Source organism: Acinonyx jubatus, chromosome B1 (genome assembly GCF_027475565.1).
Source record: "Acinonyx jubatus isolate Ajub_Pintada_27869175 chromosome B1, VMU_Ajub_asm_v1.0, whole genome shotgun sequence".
In the NCBI taxonomy this organism is placed as follows: domain Eukaryota; kingdom Metazoa; phylum Chordata; class Mammalia; order Carnivora; family Felidae; genus Acinonyx; species Acinonyx jubatus.
The window spans coordinates 152281112-152301309 of record NC_069382.1 but is presented as its reverse complement, the minus strand read 5'-3'; the positions used below and the strand labels follow the sequence as shown (position 1 = coordinate 152301309).

General features: G+C 35.8%; 1 protein-coding gene across 25 annotated transcripts in view; it reads left to right on the top strand.

The window, feature by feature from the left end:
* Window positions 1-20198, top strand: part of ADGRL3 (adhesion G protein-coupled receptor L3) — an 818271-nt gene that overhangs the window by 309020 nt on the left and 489053 nt on the right. For 24 of the 25 annotated variants that reach the window (XM_053217313.1, XM_053217311.1, XM_053217309.1 and 21 more), the window contains one exon: window positions 10867-11070. The exons of the other annotated variant lie outside the window; for it this stretch is intronic. In XM_053217313.1, coding sequence (XP_053073288.1) covers window positions 10867-11070 — 204 coding nt within the window. The remainder of the gene's footprint in view (window positions 1-10866; window positions 11071-20198) is intronic. 25 annotated transcript variants of the gene reach the window in all.

Here is a 20198-nt window from a genome sequence, read left to right as displayed (position 1 = left end):
ATAGTTTTTAAATGTATAAATGGAGGGATTTTTTTACAGCTTTATTGATACATTTAATATATCATAAAACTCACCCATGTAAAGTATGTGGTTCAGAAGATTTTATTGTATGCATAGGTGCGCAGCCATCAACACGGTCAATTTTAAAACATTATCAGTCCTTCAGAAAGAAACCCCATACCCATTAGTGGTCACACCTGGTTTCCCCTTTCCCAGTCCCTGGAAACCACTAATCTACTTTATGTTTCTATAGATTTGCCTATTCTGGACTTTTTGTATAGGTAGAATTGTATCATTTTTGATCTTTTGTGACTTGATTATTTCACTTAACATAGCATTTTAAAAATTTATGCTTATCATAGCATGTATCAGTAATTGATTCTTTTTCATTGCCAAATAATATTCCTTTGTGGCAACATACTACATTGTATTTATCAGTTAATAGAAATGTGGATGATTCCTACTTTTTGGCTATTCTGCATAATGCTGTTATGAAAATTCCTGCACAAGTTTTTGCACGGACCTGTTTTTACTTCTCTTGGGTACACGTAGGAGTGAAATTGCTGAGTCACATAATAGCATTCTGAATACTGCTAAACTGTTTTCCAGAGTGATTTCACAATTACACAATCCAAACAATATGAAGCGTCTCATTTTACCACATTGTCACCACACTTGCTATTATCGGCTGTCTTTACTTTAGTCATCCTAGTGAAGATGAAATTGTGTCTCATTGTAGTTTTGATTTGTGTATCTTTAATGCATAATGATGTTGAGCTTCTATTCATGTGCTCTTTGGTTGTGTGTATATCTGACCTGGAGAAATATTCAATCATTTCTTAATGACTTTTTATTATGAAGTTCTGAGTGTTCTTTATCGAAATACCTTTTATTAGAAAAGAACAGAGAATATTGTTAGAATATATTTAGATTTAAGAGTTCTTTTGACTGCATAGTCTAAGAGAAGCTTTTTGCCTGGATTTACCCACTTAAATCTCATCTATTTTATATTCACTAGGAAATCATATACCGTTTATCTAGCCTCATGCCTCCTCCCTTTTACTTACATATTTAATTTCTAGAAATAGTGTACTAATTCAGATTTTTATTATGACAAAAACTAGTAATTGACAGTGATTGAAATTTCACTCTAATATGTGAATTATATAGCAGTGACTTCTATACAAAACATCAAGGTAATTAATTGGATTCTTCTGGTAGTATCCAATTACTCTTGCCTAAGAACATGATAAAGAACATTAACCTTTAATCCTGGTGACCAAAAGTGTTTCTGTTTTTGGTCTAGTCTGAATTCTAGTCTTTCCATATTTTGGAAATCCTCTTATTTATATATTTTTGTATTTTCACTCAAATAATACTGTAAATATTGAATCTTTCATTTCATTTCCATAGATACTTTTTCTCTAATATGTTCTGCAAACTACTGGATGCTTCTTAATCTCAAGAAAGTTATGCAATTCATTATTCTATCAAATCTGCATATTGTATAATAGTGACTTTTGGAGCCACTCACATCACAGCTTTATTTTTTTTAAAGTAATCTCCACACCCATTGTGGGGTTCAAACTCATGACCCCGAGATCAAGAGTCAGATGCTCTACCAACTGAGCCAGCTTGGCACCTCCTGGACCCACTCACACTGGAGCGTTAAACAAACAAAGATGAGAATCAGAAGAAAACCTGAGATTTTATATGGCAACAATCCTAACAAATTTGCACTATTTCAGCATACTAGGCTTATCTGAAATGTTACTATTTGAGAAGAAAAGATGAGGAGAAAGCTAAATAAAGATAATGCATGATTTATAAAGGTTGCTATGGAATAGCTCCTGCAGTTTTAAGGGACCATGAATGGAGGAAGATGTCAACATATTTAGAAGTAATATTTATGTGAAGCCAGAAACTGAAGTTTACAATATTGTCCAATCTAAGCTGCTTTTAGAATCCTAATTTGCATGCCCCTATTGAATGAAAAGAAAGATTTCAAAACTTAGAGTCTAATTGCAATTCTGTGACTTCCAAGGTATGTGATCTTAACTAATGTGATTCACAGTTTCCTTATTTGTCAAAGGGATAATTAGGCCTACTTTGTTATAGTATGAGGATCAAGTAAAATAATGTATAGAAAAGCCCTAACACAAAGCCTCACACATTTAATCCTGGGAGAATGTGGTCATTAAAACATACCTTTTGGAATTAGAATTTAAAAAACAAATGACCTGGATAGTAAGCAAAATTTAAAGTCCAACACCATCTTGGGGTCACTTACTTTCCATAGTGTTTTTCAAAGACTGCATTGTGTATTTTTAATCCCCAAATGTGACAGTTTCTCTAATTATGAGCCTACACATTTGTACACACATTCTATCTTTATATTCAGGACTCATCCACTGGACTGTAACTAAGTCTTTAATGAGTTACTAATGAACATCTTAAGCTTAGATCAGCATTTAAAAAAATGTTAAAGAGTGTTGAAAAGCTATTCCGAGCGCAAGCCTGTTGCTTTTAATTAGACTATACACCCCCAAAAAAATGTCCTGTCTTCACTATTCATCCAAGGTTGAAAGAAATTGAATAGTGAGTGACAGATATACTCTGACTTTGGTATTATTAGTTTAATGTTAAGGGGGATAAGTACAATGAGCTAAATCAGAGAAATTATTATCTTGATTAAATGCAAAGGTAAAAATAATATGTAAAACCAAAATAGCATTTTACAGTGATTGAATTTTTTCTCCCCTCTACTCAGATGACTTTGAAACATTATTGTTGTTGTTGCATTAGAGGATAACAGATGACGTGAGGAACAAAATGCAGATACGATTAGATCATGTAGATCATGTAGACAACCCCCCCTCAAAAAAAAAAAAAACAAGCCTTATATATTCATAAAAAGAATGAACAGTTGGCTTTTACCTATTACCGCTTCTCACCAATCTGTTGGAGGTACCATGAAAGCAGTAATCATAGACTCAACCTGAATTAGATCAGGACTATTCTTTTCTGTAGCTCTTGTGACAAATCAACAATGGTGGCAACTATTTTGCAACGACCCTTTCTTTTCCCTTTTGATAGTGAAGTTGGTGAAACCATGCAAACTTTAAGGGCACATGATTTAATAATGAAGACAGATAATACATAAAATTCAAAGCAGCAGGCTAGTATGATGCTATCCCTCTGGGGAATGCTGCACATTGGGCTAAAAGGGAGCTTTTCAGATTAGTCACAATAGCTCAGGACAGTGGCAATAGCTGTGATAGCCTACATGTTTTATAGTTTACAGGCTATTGTTAGGACACAGGTTGGATGTCATGCCTCTGCACTGAGATAAAAACCACTGTGTCAATTTTTAAGCATAGGTGTCCAATAATAATCATACTCCATGTAAATACAACCAAGCATAATAAAATAGATCATTTTTTTTTCAACGTTTTTATTTATTTTTGGGACAGAGAGAGACAGAGCATGAACGGGGGAGGGGCAGAGAGAGAGGGAGACACAGAATCAGAAGCAGGCTCCAGGCTCTGAGCTGTCAGCACAGAGCCCGACAGGGGCTCACACTCACGGAACGTGAGATCGTGACCTGGCTGAAGTCGGCGCTTAACCGACTGCGCCACCCAGGCGCCCCTAAAATAGATCATTTTAACATGCTAGCCTGTTACTGTATCTGCTTTCTTGTTAACCAGCATTTAGACATTCATTCTGTGTGTGTGTTGAGGAGGGATGGTGGGGGTAAAAACCTCTTAGGACCAAAAAAAAAAACATAGGTAAAAATTTTTCACTCTTCTCAACCATCTTCAGAGATACCAGTTATGATTAACTTAAGATAGGAAGAACTCACTAACAAGATAGATTTCTGTCAAAATATATGTTTTTTTCATTTTTAATTTAATTTTTTTAACTTACATCCAAATTGGTTAGCATATAGTGCAACAATGATTTCAGGAGTAGATTCCTTAGTGCCTCTTACCCATTTAGCCCATCCCCCCTCCCACAACCACTCCAGTAACCCTCAGTTTGTTCTCCATATTTATGAGTCTCTTCTGTTTTGTCCCCCTCCCTGTTTTTATATTATTTTTGTTTCCCTTCCCTTATGTTCATCTCTTTTGTCTCTTAAAGTCCTCAAACGAGTGAAATCATATGATTTTTGTCTTTCTCTGACTGACTCATTTCACTTAGCATAATACCCTCCAGGTACATCCATGTAATTGCAAATGGCAAGATTTCATTCTTTTTTGATTGCTGAGTAATACTCCATTGTATATATATACCACATCTTCTTTATCCATTCATCCATCGATAGATATTTGGGCTCTTTCCGTACTTTGGCTATTGTTGATAGCACTGCTATAAACATTGGGGTGCATGTTTCCTTTCGAAACAGCACGCCTGTATCCTGTGGATGAATGCCTAGTAGTGCAATTGCTGGGTCGTAGCATAGTTCTATTTTTAGTTTTTTGAGGAACCTCCATACAGTTTTCCAGAGTGGCTGCACCAGCTTGCATTCCCAAAATACATGTGGCCTTCAATGGTTTTTCCCACACACCAAGTATCATTGGCACTGATTCAGGGAAAGTGCCCCATTACTAGTGTTTTAAAGATTTGTAAGGAAGGAAATTATTGACTTTACAACATTCTGAAAGCATCGCTTCCATACCATTAAAGTTTTAGTATACTTTAACAGGGAAGTAGACACAAGGAAATTAAAAGAAAATCAGTATTTTCTGAATTATAAATTCCAGAGTTTTATTTTTGTGCCATGAATTTAAATCCGTTTGTATTATGTTTACAAAAAAGCAGACATTTTTAGTTAGAGAAGAAAGTGTATTGGTTATTACTCCTCTGATGAATAAGATATATAATACACATTCAATCTGAATGAAAATAATGTCTTCATGTCAGAAGCTGCGTTTTTAAAATAAATTTATATCCCCAGAAACTTTACTCTGTGCTTACTCATTTTAGCCAATACTTGAGGTATTTACACCACAGTATTACAATCTAGGTGGCCGTTCTAATGAACGAAACACAGTTTTCCCCACTGTATTTAGCTTTATTCATAATCAAGTGTTTGACTCTCCCACTATTTTCAGAATATCATCCAGCTTTTATATCATGATTGTTCAGTCTTCTAGTGACAGTTTAGCCAGAATATATTTTATTTTACTGTAATAAGCTATGTTGTAGAGAAAAATAACCCTACTTGGAGGGAAATTGCTTACCCACATAGGGCGTACCAACACTTCATGAAGCATTTCGGTCTGGAGAAGTCTATTGAGTTAAATTGAGTAATATCCAGGTATACTATGAAAGTTGCTTCATCATACACAGGTGGGTAATTCATCACTACAGAACCATTTTCTTTTGAGAACCGGAACTGAAACAGATTTTTCTCTGTGTTGGAACTTCCATGTTGTAATTTCTACCTGGTGGCTTCCTTGTCAGTTGCTTGAATTGAAACTTTTGACTATTGTTAGAGATTACTACCCAGCCTATAAAGAAATTATGCAGCTGTCACATACACCTTAGGGAGAAATCAACAAAGAAGTAATCTTCTTATATGGCCAAAATGAAGGTGCTGAGGGAAAGGTAGAGCCTTTCAGTATGCATAAGGAAGCAGAATTGGAAAAATGCCTTTACCGACAAGAAAAGGAATGAAAGCAATAGTCTGTGTGTCTGTCTCTCCCTCTCTCTCTCTTTCCCTCTCTTTCTCTCCACTCCCTCCCTTCCACACTTCCCTACCCCTCCCTCTCTCCTCATTATGTATATTGCACTGAATTTGGATTAGACATTCCTTATCACTCAACCATTTGTTGTAAGTATTTCAGTATAAATTCTAGCATTTACATAGCACTTTGCAGTTAGCTGAACACTTATGCACACAGTAGCTCAATGAATACTTACAATCATCCAGTGAATCACAGGTAGTAGTATCAGTAATAAGATGAAAAAATAGATTCAGAGCCATCAATCTAATGATGCAGTGACATTTCAAATAGTTGTTAGAAGAGAAACTCAAAAATTTCCTAAACATCTCATGGAGGCTTCTTCCCATGACATTTTAATAACCTACTGAGCATTTGCCTTATTTTGTAGAACTATGATTTAAATGAGAAATAAACAACTTATGGAAGAATGAGCTAGAATATTATAAAACAAGTAAAATTTTTAAGTTTAATTTAAGGAAGAAAACAATATTGTGTTTATGTAAACCTAGAGATAATAGTGAAAGGTAAAATTGAACAGTGGGTTAGGGTCATAGTTGTAATTATAGTACTGTTAAACTCTTACGAGGCTCATAATTAGCTAATTATTTTAAAAATATGGTAAAATATTGTTCCCAAAGACAAAATAACTTGTGAGAAAAATCATTAGTATATGAAAGTGAAATCACTAGTAACTCTGATAAATATGCTCTGGTGGGGTTTTGTTGTTACCATTTCTCTCACCTTAGAAATATCTTAGCATTACAGTTCATGGTTTTGTCTACATCCCATGGTCATTATTATGATCAATAGATGTTTTGGGGGTAGAAGCTGAATCATTGACTAAATTACAAAATTATTCATAAAAGGAGAACAAGAAAACAGAAACAGTTGAAATTGGTTAGAAATAATTCTTATTTAGTATTTTTATTATTTATAAGTCAGTATTGATCTCAAAGTATATCTCATTAAAATATGATTTTTTATATTTATTTCAATTTAAAGCTCCACAGATATGAAAATTCTGGTACTGCCATCATATATACTTAACATCTGATGTGCTTATTATTTTTCCTTTTTTTACCACTTGCCTTAGGTTCACCCTGAACTGTTATTCAGGAGCTTTGATGCTGTGATGGCTTTTGATATTTGGAGACTAACATAAACATGGGAGAAATATTTTGGTCATTTCAGTACATTCTGAAATATTTTCATATTTCATGTCTTCCCCCTAGGAAAACAAAATCAAAGTGTTTACATAGTAAAAAATCTGAGTATGAATTGATTATGTAGATAATTTGGATATGGCAATGACTCATATTACTTATAAATATTAAATATTATCTATGATTAAAGCAATTCAAATTTGTAAAATATGAGTGAATCTCTCTGTTTTAAAAATAAGAAGTCTTGGGATATCTGGGTGGCTCAGTTGGTTAAGCGTCTGACTTTGGCTTGGGTCATGATCTTGGGGTTCATGGATTCAAGCCCTGTGTCAGGCTCTGGCCTGTCAGCCCAGAGCCTGGAGCCTATTTCAGATTCTGAGTCTCTCTCTCTCTCTCTCTCTCTCTCTCTCTCTCTCTCTCTCGGCTCCTCCCCTACTTGTGCTCTGTCTCTCCCTCTCTCAAAAATAAATTAACATTAAAAAAATTAAAAATATGAAGTCTTAATCAGATATGCAAGTTTTAAAGGGAATAAGATGAAGTCTGTCTCTCTCTCTTTCTCTCTCTTTCTGAAGAAGGTTAGAAAGAAAGAACAACAAGATATATTGGCCTTATCATTACCTCCTGTCCCCAAACCAAAATTACCTTTGAGACATCTTTGTGTACATAAACAGAGTTTGAAAATGTGGTCTCAAATGGAGATGGGAGGGGAATAGGGTGAGAGGGATGTACATGTATGCTTCTAAATTATCTTCCCCCTTAGTAATCTTGACAAGAGAAGAGACATTTAGAATGTAAAGGTCTCCTCAAATATGCTTGAAGACAAGTACCTTCCAGGAACAACTTGATGTGTTTTGCACAGCCATTGGTGTAGAATTTAGACAAGTGGTTGGAGAATGCCAGGGTATAGATATCACCTTTCTTGACATGAGGAAGAACTTATTGTTTCAGGTAGAATTGGGTGCCCCAAGGACAGACCGAGCTTCTGATCACTGCCTCTTCGCATGAAATTTGGGAGTTTTTTAAACAGGCATGCTCCAAGGATTATTAGCTAGCATTTGATTTGCATGATTCTTTCCAGACTTCAGATCCTGTGCTTCTAATGGAATACCAGACTTATAAACTCTGATGTTTATCTCAGAGACTTATTTTTATAATAGCTTCAGAAAGACAAATTAGATTTATATTTATAACTCAAATAAATATTTCCCCAGAAGTCATACAATATTTTAACAGTAACATATACAATATTTTAAAACAAAAGTTCAGATTTTGGCTGTGTTCTGTTAGACCTTGACCATGTGGGCAGTGTAATAGCTACTTCACTTTTGCTACACTGATAGGTGATGCTGGATTCCTTTTATAGAGATGATGAAGTTAAAGGAGAGTCAGATCTGCAGATACATAAAATACTCCAGTTTCATAGAGCAAATCAGAGTCTAATTTCCTTCAACTTAACAAAGTCAAGTTAACTTTCCAATATTTTGTATTCCTCAGTCTCACTCCATGAAATCATTTAAATCTCTAATACAAACCTGTTCCTTCTAGGTCCCTAGATTTTGCTTTCTAGTGAGTTTGAGAATGTTCTTTTTTCTTGTTTAAGTGTATATTCTTTCCTTTAATACAGATCATATTATATTTTTCAGCTGATGATGGTTTCACCTTTTATGCATTTTAAACATGTGTTATTCTCTGCTTACTGTAGAGATTGACCTTTTTTGAAATAATCTCTAGTTGAGTAGAGGTCACTATTGCCAAGTCTTTTTCCCTATCCTGCCTTATTCTTCCTTCCCAGGGACTTCATTCAGTATGAGCTCATGATCTAGGTGTTGCTTACCTCTCTGATCTCATTCCAAACCATTCTTCTCCCAGCCCACTGCACATAGATTCATTGGCCATTGTGTTATTCCTTGAATAAACTGTGGTGGTTCCAACTCGAGGAATTGTGATAGCCTCGAATGTTCTTTACTCCTGATTTTGTTGTGACTAGCAAATTACAGTCTCACTGAGATCTCAGTTTAAACTTTACTCCCACAGATAAGTCCTCCATAAAACCCTAAGCAGAGTAGCCTTTACATATTTTCCGATTTAAACTTTCTGTAGATGACTTACATTTATAGCACTTAAAAATTGCCTGTTGGTATATTCTTTTTCTCCTATACCAGAATGGATGATTCATTAAAATAGGTACATGGTCTGTTTTGCTCACCAGCATCTTCCAGCACCTAGAAAAAGACCTGGCACATAATGCAAACTTAATAAATATTTGTTGAATGAACAAATAAGTGCATGCTCCATCACTCCAAGTGTTCTTATCTGTTAAATTGCCTGAGGGCGAAATCTTTCAACTCTATTATAACCAAAGCTTTTAGGAAAATGTAGCTTTATCATCTGTTGCTCATTTCCTTCCATAATACAGTTTATAAAGATTTAGGGGAAACATGCCTGTATGTATTCACGTAAAAAATAATTTAAAATTAGTCACATTTTGGGCAATGAGGGCAGGATATTTAGAAGTCAAAAGATCAGAAAATAACATCATTGGAATTAAACATTAAAGGAGATAGAGATTTTGATTTTCACAACTTTTTTGGTCTTGAAACTTGTTACCTTCTTTGACACCTTTTTCATTTACACAATCTATCAAAATAGCATTGAGATTACCTTTTGCCCAGATATTTTAGTACTTATCCATTATGAGAATAAATAAAAGGGCAATGGTAAACTTAGTTATATTCGAGACTAGTTATATTCAGAACTATTTTTTTTTATCATAGATGGATTGTTTGACAAATTTCTTAGTATCATTTTTGTTTTCTGTAAGGGCCATATAGTTCCTGTGATTTGGGAGAGAACATGTATTTCATTCTTAATTTGCAAATTTTATATGTCAAGAAATTATAGTTCTACTTTATAAATTTATAGGATTAGAAAGATGATTATAAAATTCTCTTGCATTATTGAATTTCCTACTTTCTCTCCTGACTGCTGAATGATAGCCATATAGCATTATTAATGTGTTTTTAAATATGCATGTTTGTAAAAAATAATTGTGTCAAGCAAAATCTTTTTCCTTGTAAACTCTTTTCCTCTCTGTCAGTGGGGGCATTTTCATTATCATTCGTGTTTATCACACTAGTTGGAATTAGTGTAGAAAAATGTGTATTTCCTGTACCAATTCACCAGCAAAATAAAATCCTGTACTTAAATAGCTCTGTTTTTCATAGCATACAGTGTATTACTGTTTTGTGAATTATTAAAAAAATCCTATGTTTACAATTTTATTTTTTCATTATTGTCTTGGTCTTCCATATTGATTCATTTATGTAACATGTACCATCTGTCAGTAGAATCACTGTGTATTTAAATGGCAAAAATGTTTGTATCTCCTTTTCACCTTAATGTTCATCACAGATCTTAATACAGTCTTTCAAAAACTATTAAATGATCTGAAACATATAAAACAATCCATGTAAATGTAACAACACAACACACAAAACAAAATTAATAAAGAATAAATAAATACCTCTCGTAACTTTTGACACCCATTATCTTATCAAGCTTTTTGCGTGTACTCAGTTCACTAACATTTTTATTTATACTTGCAGATATTAGTACCTATAGATTTACAGCAGAACACTGTGAATCTATAAAATATAAAATGTATATTTTCTCAAGTAGCTTTCTCTTGAAAATTGTGTCTAATTTTCCAATCATTGTCAGGGATTAGGATGAGGTGTTTGGCTTATTTAAGATCGTGATTAGCTAGGACAGAACTGCACAGTCCATATCACGGTAGGGACCAGGGGATGTGTTCTCCTCAGCTCCAGGGTTATCTGAGCGGGTCCTGGGGTGGCTGGAGTCCAGGGACTATGGCCCGCAGCAGAGAGCAGCCTTGGGAATAGTCTCTAGCCGGGCTTCTTTGCAGCCAGCCTGAGCTGAGCGGAGTCTGATGGTGCGCCCTGCGGTCCCCGCAGGTGGCAAGCACAGTGAGCGACATCCAGCCCTCGCTGCCCCACTGCGACATGCTGAGCGCAGCCCAGGAGGCGCTCTGCCACCCAGACATCTCCTTCAGCAGCCAGCAGCCGAGCGTGCCACTGCTCATCGTGGACAAGGGCCCCGTGGAGCTACCAGAGGAGTTCGTGGTCCAGGTGCCCAAGGAGCCCAGAGTGCAGCCCAAGGTGCGGCCAGCGGTGGGGAAAGGGGGCTGGGGGTGGCTGGGCAGGGACTCCTAGAGGGCTCGGCCCCAGGCGGTGCCCCAAATGTGTCTTTTCATTTATTGACTATCTGCATCCACTCACTGTGGCTGATTTAATGGACTTCGTGGTCTCCTAGCAGTTTTTTAACACTGCATGCTTGTTTGACATTAGAGACTCATCATTACGTCAAAATGTTTGACTTTAAATTTTTGAATGGGTTTGAACTCTCTTTGCATTATCACAGGAAATTTAAAATTACTTTTAGTGACAATTTCAACTACTGTAAAATGTGATGGTTGTAAAAGATAAGTTTTAACATTTCTGATCATCTGCTTGTCTGAAGAAAACAATTCTCATCAATGGAAACTAGCAAGATTTTGAGGAGAGTATGATGAAAATATCTTGGTTGGGGATTATACATAGTCATTTGAAGCATAAAATCTGATAGAAAAGTGACAGTTATAGAAGCAACCTGATTTTATTAAAAATGTTGAGAGTACTTTATAACACTGTCTTTGCAGCTGGCAAGTGCAGTGAATGACATCCATCCTTTGAAGGTCTAGTGAGAAATATTATACAATATTTGCACAAAATTCAATACTATTCTTTCCCCCAATACTTATCTTATCTGTATGTAATACTTAGGCAGTGTAATTCTTTTGGCTCACTAAACTCCATACAGTCACTTTTATCCCTCTTAGGTCCTTCAGGTAATATCATAAATAGAATATGTAATATATATTTATATAATATATGTGATATATTTTTATATATACAGTACATATTCATATGTAATATATGTTCATACTTATTCATTTATGATATTTATACAAATAGATAAATTTATTAAATACAATATGTATATATTTCACATATTGTATTTATAATATATATTATATTTATAATTTTCTTTGTGTAGTACAACATGAAAAAGGCTGGGAAGCATTGGACTGGTAGAACCATGAATATCAAGTCTTTTCCTAAAACAGTGTCACCTCTCCTACCCCTTAATTTCTTCAAGTGGATATTCATACAAAACTACTGGTAAAGGAAGGTAAAATACCAGTGTATTAGCTGAGCTTATCTTCTTAACCCTGTTAACAGTATTCTCTAGTAAAATGAGTTAGAATACTTTGTTTTTGGTTCAGGGACCAAGGGAATTGTATCATAAACTCATCTTAGATTTAATAGACTTGTGAAAATTAAATCTAACTCTTTAATTACTACAGCCACATAGAAAAAATGACTTGGCATTCACGGTGGGTCTGTCCATTCAGTTATATCGTTCAATCAATGTTCTAGAATCTTTCCATTCGGATGAACATTTCTTCCTTGGTGTTGATGATTAGTGACGGATGATTGTCTATGCTTCTTCTACAAAAGTGTGTAAAATTGACTCAACTATGTTCAAAAAATTGAAAGAAAGTGTAGTAAATATTCTTTAAAAACATTTTTTTCTGCTGTTTTGTGTTACCATTTCAAACCTGAAATTGTCTCAATTGGATGCAGTCACATTTTTCTCAGAATGTTCTTTAACAATCTCAAAGTTTTCCTCATGATGCCCTGGATTTGTATTGTAAAATGATTATATAAAATTAATATTTTTTAATTTACTCCAATGCACATAACACTCATCATAATTTCTAGCAGTAGTGAAGAAGGAATCCAGAAATGAAGTTTAATTTTTCAGTAAATGTTATAAATGTTTAAATCAGGAACTAACATTAACATATACACACACTTGCTGGCAATTCAATTTTGAGAAGAAAAAAATTGCAGAATATCAGAATAGTTTTTCCTAGAGAACTTTTACTAAGAAGTTGGCTGATTTTATTTTTATTTTTTTTAATTTTCTTTACTTTTTAAAGTTTATTTACTTTGAGACAGAGAGCACGAGTAGGGGAGAGGCAGAGAAAGAGAGAGAGGGCGGGGTTGGGGGGCAAGGAATCCCAGGCAGGCTTCATGCCGTCAGTGCAGATCCTGACACGGGACTGCATCCTACAAACCATGAGATCATGAGCTGAGCTGAAACTAAGAGTTAAATACTTAACCAACTGAGTCACCCAGGTGCCCCTAGAAATTGGCCAACTTTAAATGTTCCCCAACACTTATAGCTTATAAGATTTTTCTTTGATATTAGCTTTTTCCTTTTGCGACATATATAGCAGGTTACAGTGTAGTAATGAGTTTTAAATCATGCTTTTCTATCAACTTATGAATAAGAAAATTTCATCATATTTTGCTTTAGACAGAAAAGAAAGTAAGGGTATAAGGCAAACTTCATGTGATCTCCTAAATGGAGATTGAGGTAAATGTCATGTGATTTTAAAAAGGAGACTGCGGAATCATGTTAACCCGTTATAATGATACAGTGTGTTTTGAAAGTTGCCTTGTGCAAAAGTAATTTTATCATCTAAACAAAGAGTAACTGAAGGTCATCTTGTAGTGCTACCTATGGAAATAATAAAGAAAAATGAGTAAATATTACAGGGGCATAATCTTTCCTGATATAGAAGATAATACATAGAGCTAGGGCAGGTATTAAAAATGAAACTGAAATAAGAAATACCGTATTTCTTTGAGCTTGAAAAGTTGAAAAGACAGGGAAGAAGGCAAACAAGAAAATGTCAACCTTCCCTTGCTCCCCTCCTCTGCCTTTCTCAAAATACAAGCAACAGTCTGTTACAGAAACAAGATACTCTACGGTACAGAACACTCAGAAATAAATATAAATAATAAAGACTGATATTAATGTGACTTTAATTGAAAAATCAAACTAATATTCCTTTTAAAAATTGCTAACCTCTGTATTTTTTATTTTTTTAACGTTTATTTATTTTTGAGAGAGAGAGCGTGAGTGGGGTTGGGGCAGAGAGAGAGGGAGACACAGAATCTGAAGCAGGCTCCAGGCTCCGAGCTGTCAGCACAGAGCTCGATGGGGGACTCAAACTCATGAACCATGAGATCATGACCTGAGCTGAAGTCAGACGCTTAACAGACTGAGCCACCGAGGTGCCGAGGTGCCCCGTAACCTCTGTATTTTTTCTATAGGTAGCCACAGAAGCAAGTAGAAACCCAACAAAAGCAGCCTTGACAACGTAAAAACAAAAGCAAAACAATAGCAACAAAACTCCCCAAAACCTTTTTATTGGTTAAAAATTAAACTTTGTCCTTGTTAAAATTTTATATTCATTTGACTCAGAATGGCTAATAACAGTTCTTAAGAGTTAACGAGTGTTTGGATTCCTAGGAATTAGGACTTCACAGTAGAGCAGCAAAGCATGAAGTGTTTAAAAACACTGTTCTCAGAAGACATGTTTCTCTTCAGAGTATTAAGGCAGAAGGAAGTCGAGGGCAGATTGCCCAGTTAATGACTAGATATCAAGACTTTTCCTTGAAGGCAAAGGAATGTTAATGTGTTTTTTATCAACATTTTCTTGCTTTAATTGTGATTTTCATGCAGGTGCATAAAAAGTTCATTGAGATAATATATAAATAACCCTCCTCCAAGCCATGCATGTAGTGTGCAGAGTTCACAGAAGGGTCCACTCGGAGCACAGCTAAACCGTTTCAGTCCTGACAAGTGATGAAAACTCTACCCTGTGCTCATTTTAAAATTTACCTTTTGCAAGAGCCAAGATGCTTTTACAAGGGACTTGTGTATTCTATCAGTTCTTTTGGAGAATCACATCAAACTCTACCATCATTTTCTTTTCTCATTTTCCCCACTCTTAGGCTTGTATGTTTATAAAGGGGAATGCTTTTATGATAATTATAAGCAAGTAGAAAAGTCCATTTTATTGTTTTGTTACTTTAAGCAAAAGCCAACCTTTAAAATTAGCCTGAATTATTAAATGCTGGGTGTTCCATCATTCATTCTTGCCCTTATTATTATTATTTTTTAATGACACTGGATTGAGTGTAAATGATGCTGGCTACTGCACTAAGTGCTAGGAAGACACAGATGGGAAACCCACAAACTTTGCTCCTGCAGTGAGTATTGAGAGACAATAAGAGGGTACAGTATGGCAAATGCTTGCTAGAGGGTACTTCTCCCCTGCAATCAAAGAGGCAAGAACCAGGCGTCTGGGTGGCTCCCTTAGTTGAGTGCTTGACTTCGGCTCAGGTCATTATCTCACAGCTCGGAGAGTTCCAGCCCTGCATCGAGCTCTGTGCTGACAGCTCAGAACCTGGAGCCGGCTTCAGATTCTGTGTCTCCCTCCCACTCTGCCCCTCCCCTGCTTGCACACTGTCTGTCTGTCTCTCTCTCTCTCTCTCTCAAAAATAAATTAAAAACATTAAAAAAAAGAGAGGCAAGACCCTTGTGTGTAAAATGGTAATAAACACAAGATTTGACCGGCACATATTTGAGGGGGAATGTTAAATGTAGGAGCAGAAATTCTATGGAGAAGTGGTTAAAGATCTGATCAGAATGGCCTGATATAACATTATGCAGAGTTTAGAATGTTTCTGATGGCAGGGAGGGAACAATTAAATTAACCTTAGACAAATTAAGCAAAGACTGACCTGCTGCTGCATTTGAACAATGAACTAGAGGCTTCAAGACTGGAGATAGGAAAGTTATTCTATTACAAGTAAGAAATAATGGTGGACCTGATTCCAGGAGTGAGTGACATTAGTGGCAATGAGGATCAATTGGCAGGAGTTAGAGATTAATGGAACTTGGGACTAGGCCAGAGAGAAAACTCAGAGGACAAACAGGTTTTTGGCTCAAAAGCCAGAAAGCATGATGGGGCCCTGGGTGGCTCAGTCGGTTAAGTGTCCAACTTCAGCTCAGGTCATGATCTCGTGGTTCATGATTTCGAGCCCCATGTCAGGCTCTATGCTATGGGAAGCCTTCTTGGGATTCTCTCTCTCTCTCTTTCTCTCTGCCCATTCCCCACTTGTGCATGTATACTCTCTCAAAATAAATAAGCTTAATAAGCTTATGGGCTCCCCACTGCAAGGGTTGCTGGAAAGTCCTGAGGATCTCTACACGTATCCATGTTGGATCATCTCAGCCGATTATGGAGGTTGATTGCTGCTCTGCGCCTCTGGTCATTTTATAAAGGGCACCCCCCTGGCTGCCACCCACTCCGTCCCCTCTGTAGTGTGCCCAAAGTAAGACACACCTACACCTGTGTACAAAATGATTGTACCACTTAGATATGAAAGACAAGATGTGGGTGCCTGGTGGCTCAGTCAGGTTAAGTGTCCGACTTTGGCTCAGGTCATGATCTCATGGCTTGTGAGTTCGAACCCTGCATGGGGCTCTGTGTTGCTTGGAGCCTGGAGCCTGCTTCAGATTCTGTGATTCTGTGTCTCCCTCTCTCTCTCCATCCCTCCCCTGCTCACACTCTGTCTCTCTCTGTCTGAAAAATAAGTACACTTAAAAATAAGATGAAACAGAGAATGTTGGTAAGGAATGATCGTGTTATCCAAACACTTACAAGTAACTTCTTCAACATACTCCTTTGAATAGAAACCTAAATTTTGGCCCCAAATTTAAGAACTCATAGCTTCATTACAATATACAAATCTGAAAACAAACAAACAAAAAAGGATAATTAAAAATGCTATTTGTTGAGCCTAAGTGATTCTCATTGAAAAGGAACAAAAAAAGTTATTATCATTCTTTGTTAGGCATTCAGTTTTGGCTTAGGTATGATAAGATAGTCTGTAACAAAAGAGCATCTCCTAGGATTTTTATTTATCCTTCCTTCTGCTTTCCAGTAATACATCCTTCCTTCTGCTCTAGTGGAGCCAAGATTAGATCTGATTTTAAACTGTCCTGTGTTCCCATGAAACAGCTGACAGAATTCTTACCATATATGTGCGTCTGCAATATGTACTCCTTATTGCTACGGTGAGGAAGCAGGTTAAACAGTTAGAAGAGGTGATCTGCAGGCCTAGATGTATTTGACATTCATTCAGTTCTCAGTACAATGTTCCATGTCAAAACTTGGAAGAATACAGGAGACTAATCTCCTATTTATACTAACAGTGTAACATGACACACAGTTTAATAAAATAATAACAATATAATCTCCATGTGCCTTTTGAGAGTATATCAAAAATGAATCTTGAATTATGCTCTTGCCTAATTAAAACTGATTATTAAAATAGCATATCCTTTGATGACATTGTAAAGTGGTGATATTTCGTAAAGAAATGTCTAATATTCTCACTGGTTAAGAGTGCAGAAAATCAAAGCTTCATTAAAAAAAGATAACTTTTAAAGTCATAAATCTGAGAACAAAGTTGCAGAGCTCACCTAATTGTACATGCAACGGTGTTATAACAAACTGATAGAGGCAGGGAAAGAGTAGCAAAAGCTCATTTGTTGGGTTACCTGTGACAAAATGATTTGGGAATGGAGTCAATTCTTTTATATACCATGAACTCACCAACATGTTAGGGCAAATCAATGGACATTGGAGTAAATGAGGAATGGGGAGAGGTAAATGTGAGATGCTTTAATACCCGTGGGCCAGAACACATACACCCAGTAAGTAACATTAGTAGGCAGCACATTTCCTCTTATCTCAGACCAGACATTTCCACACATGTCTTTTCTTCAGCCTCATGGAAGTTCTGTCAAATTACCAGACAAAACATGCCCCCCCCCATCTTTACAAATGATATTATCTTTGCTGGTTGGAATGTCCTCTGCCACCTGAGTCCTCTTCAGCTCAGCTAAAAGTTCGATGTAGGGTCGAATTGAATTGATTTTCCTTCATATTCACCCATCTCTAGCCCTATTCTTGACATAACAATTCCTATCCTTCTCCCCATTCTCAGCTAGGATGTTCTGAAAGTTGTTCATGGGCATGTGGTAAACCATTTCTCTTTCTACTGGTTTTTATGTTTTCATTTACTATAACTGATGATCATTGGAAAATCTGAGACTTTGTCACCCTTGCTATGTTTATATTAGTGTTACTTATATTGACTTTGATAAGTTATCCTTTTGGCATGTTCTCATAATCTGACTCCCCATACTCCCAAATTTTTGGCAAAGCTGGTTCTAATTTTGTTATTACATTATAGTCTGATGCATGTAGGTAAAGTCTAGGAATTCATGGGGAGGTAGGGGATGAAGGAACTTGTCACAGAAGAACAGAGAGTAATATTGCTACAGTGACAGAAAACCCTGTTTTACAAGCTCAGCCTTTTGGATGTAATTGTTACTGCAAGAGAACGGTATAATGTGGCCTTCAAAGTGCTGTGTTAGCTTCTTGTTTCATATGACAATATAATATTATTTCAGATAAAAGACCCTGTTCACTTGTATTTGTCTTTCAGTGAGGTTTGCTACTTTAGACAAAATGTCAGATCTAATTGATGTACAAAATATATTATTGGCTCATCACTCTTTAGAATTCTTATATGCATTTAGGGCCATATTATATTTTTATGTGGGCAGAAGGGTAATAGGCCTCTAGGGAAATAGAGCTAAAAATAAAATAATAAACCTCACATCCCTAAACATGATTTCAAAGCATTTCTTTAGGAGTTTCTTTTCCAAATGTTCTAAATACCAGAATGATGAATCCAATTGCAAATAAATGTGTTAGTGAGTTAGGCCTTCAAGTATTTAAAGGAAAATAGGATAAATTCTTTGTTTCTGTTGGTATAAACTATATTTTCCCTTTCCGTCTCAGTAGTATGTAAATAGCTTTTCAAAATGCTTATAGAAATTATATTTTTCACCATTAGGTTTTTCTTATCACAAAGAATATGAATAATGGGAAGTAGATGTTAATCTTTGACTATTAGGCAAAACAAGGTTTTGTTCCTTTGATTTAGTTAGGAATGTATTGCACACTGTTTCATTAATTCATTAATTGAGTATCTGCCGTGTGCTAATAATTGTATGTATGTCCCAAGGAGCAAATTTGACACTACTAATGACAGATACTTTTCAGAATAAATTAGTCAATTACTAGTAAATCCCTTCCTTTTTCTTCTGTTTTTTTTCCCCCAACTCAATGTATGTGGTAAAAGAGATCAGGGTACCTCAGATACAGAGAGGAAACTTCCATTGTATTTATAGAAGTCTTAACCCTAAATTAAGATGAAAGGGAAGGGCATGACAGGTACTGTGCATAGAACATCATACTTTCATAGATCAGCTTATGCCTGGGTTTTTAGATACTGAATGTCTCATATTGTCTCCAGTCCAGAAATATAGAAACTTAGCCAGGCACTCTGTTCTTTCTTTCATATATATGGTTACTTAAGTTGAGGACTTTTCCCTCCCAACTGTTACTTCCTAAGAATCAATTTCTTTTTCTTGGTTATTAGAAATATCTTTAATTCTTCACTATTTTGCTTTTACTGCTACAGACAGATAGTAGTATGGAATTATCATTAATGCATGAACTTTGGGTTCATTCCTAGCTTTATGTTTTATTAGCAGTCTTAAAACCAAGTTCAAGAACTTATGTTTAAAAAAAATCTTCGTTATCTTTTCTGTATAGTGTGATAATAAAAGTACGTACATTGTTGTTGTAATGACTAAGTATCATATATAAATATATTAAATATGATTAAGCCTATAGTCCTTGAGACCTAGTAAGTGTTACCTACTACTATTTACCATTTCTTTGGCTCTTTGTTTTGTAATAATTATGTCAGAGATATGTAATGGAAGATCCATGAAGAACTTTCAATGAATTTGTTTAGTCCTTGTCAATATTTCTGTTTAGATTGAGGAAGAGACAAAGTAATTCTCAAAATACTGGCTCTGTTTTTTGGGCACCTTATGGGTTGATAGCTTGGATAACTGAACATTGAGTATAAATGTTTAGAAGAGAAACTAACTCAACTTAATTCACACACTTTGTGCCTGTAATGTACATAGAACCCTCTGTCAGGCAGTTCCTTTCCTCCAGGATTGCCAGTCCATTGCTGGAGACAGAGCCAATAGGCAATCCAGTATGCATTTGAGTAGGATTTGGTCAAAGGTAGTGTTCTGCAAGTGCTATAGTATTTTAAAGAAGGAGGAAATGGCATTCCTGCTGTGACATAAGGATGGAAGAGAAGGGAGGATGGGCAAAGCATTGTTAGATAATGTGGTATTTAAACTGACTCGTGAAAACCCCTAC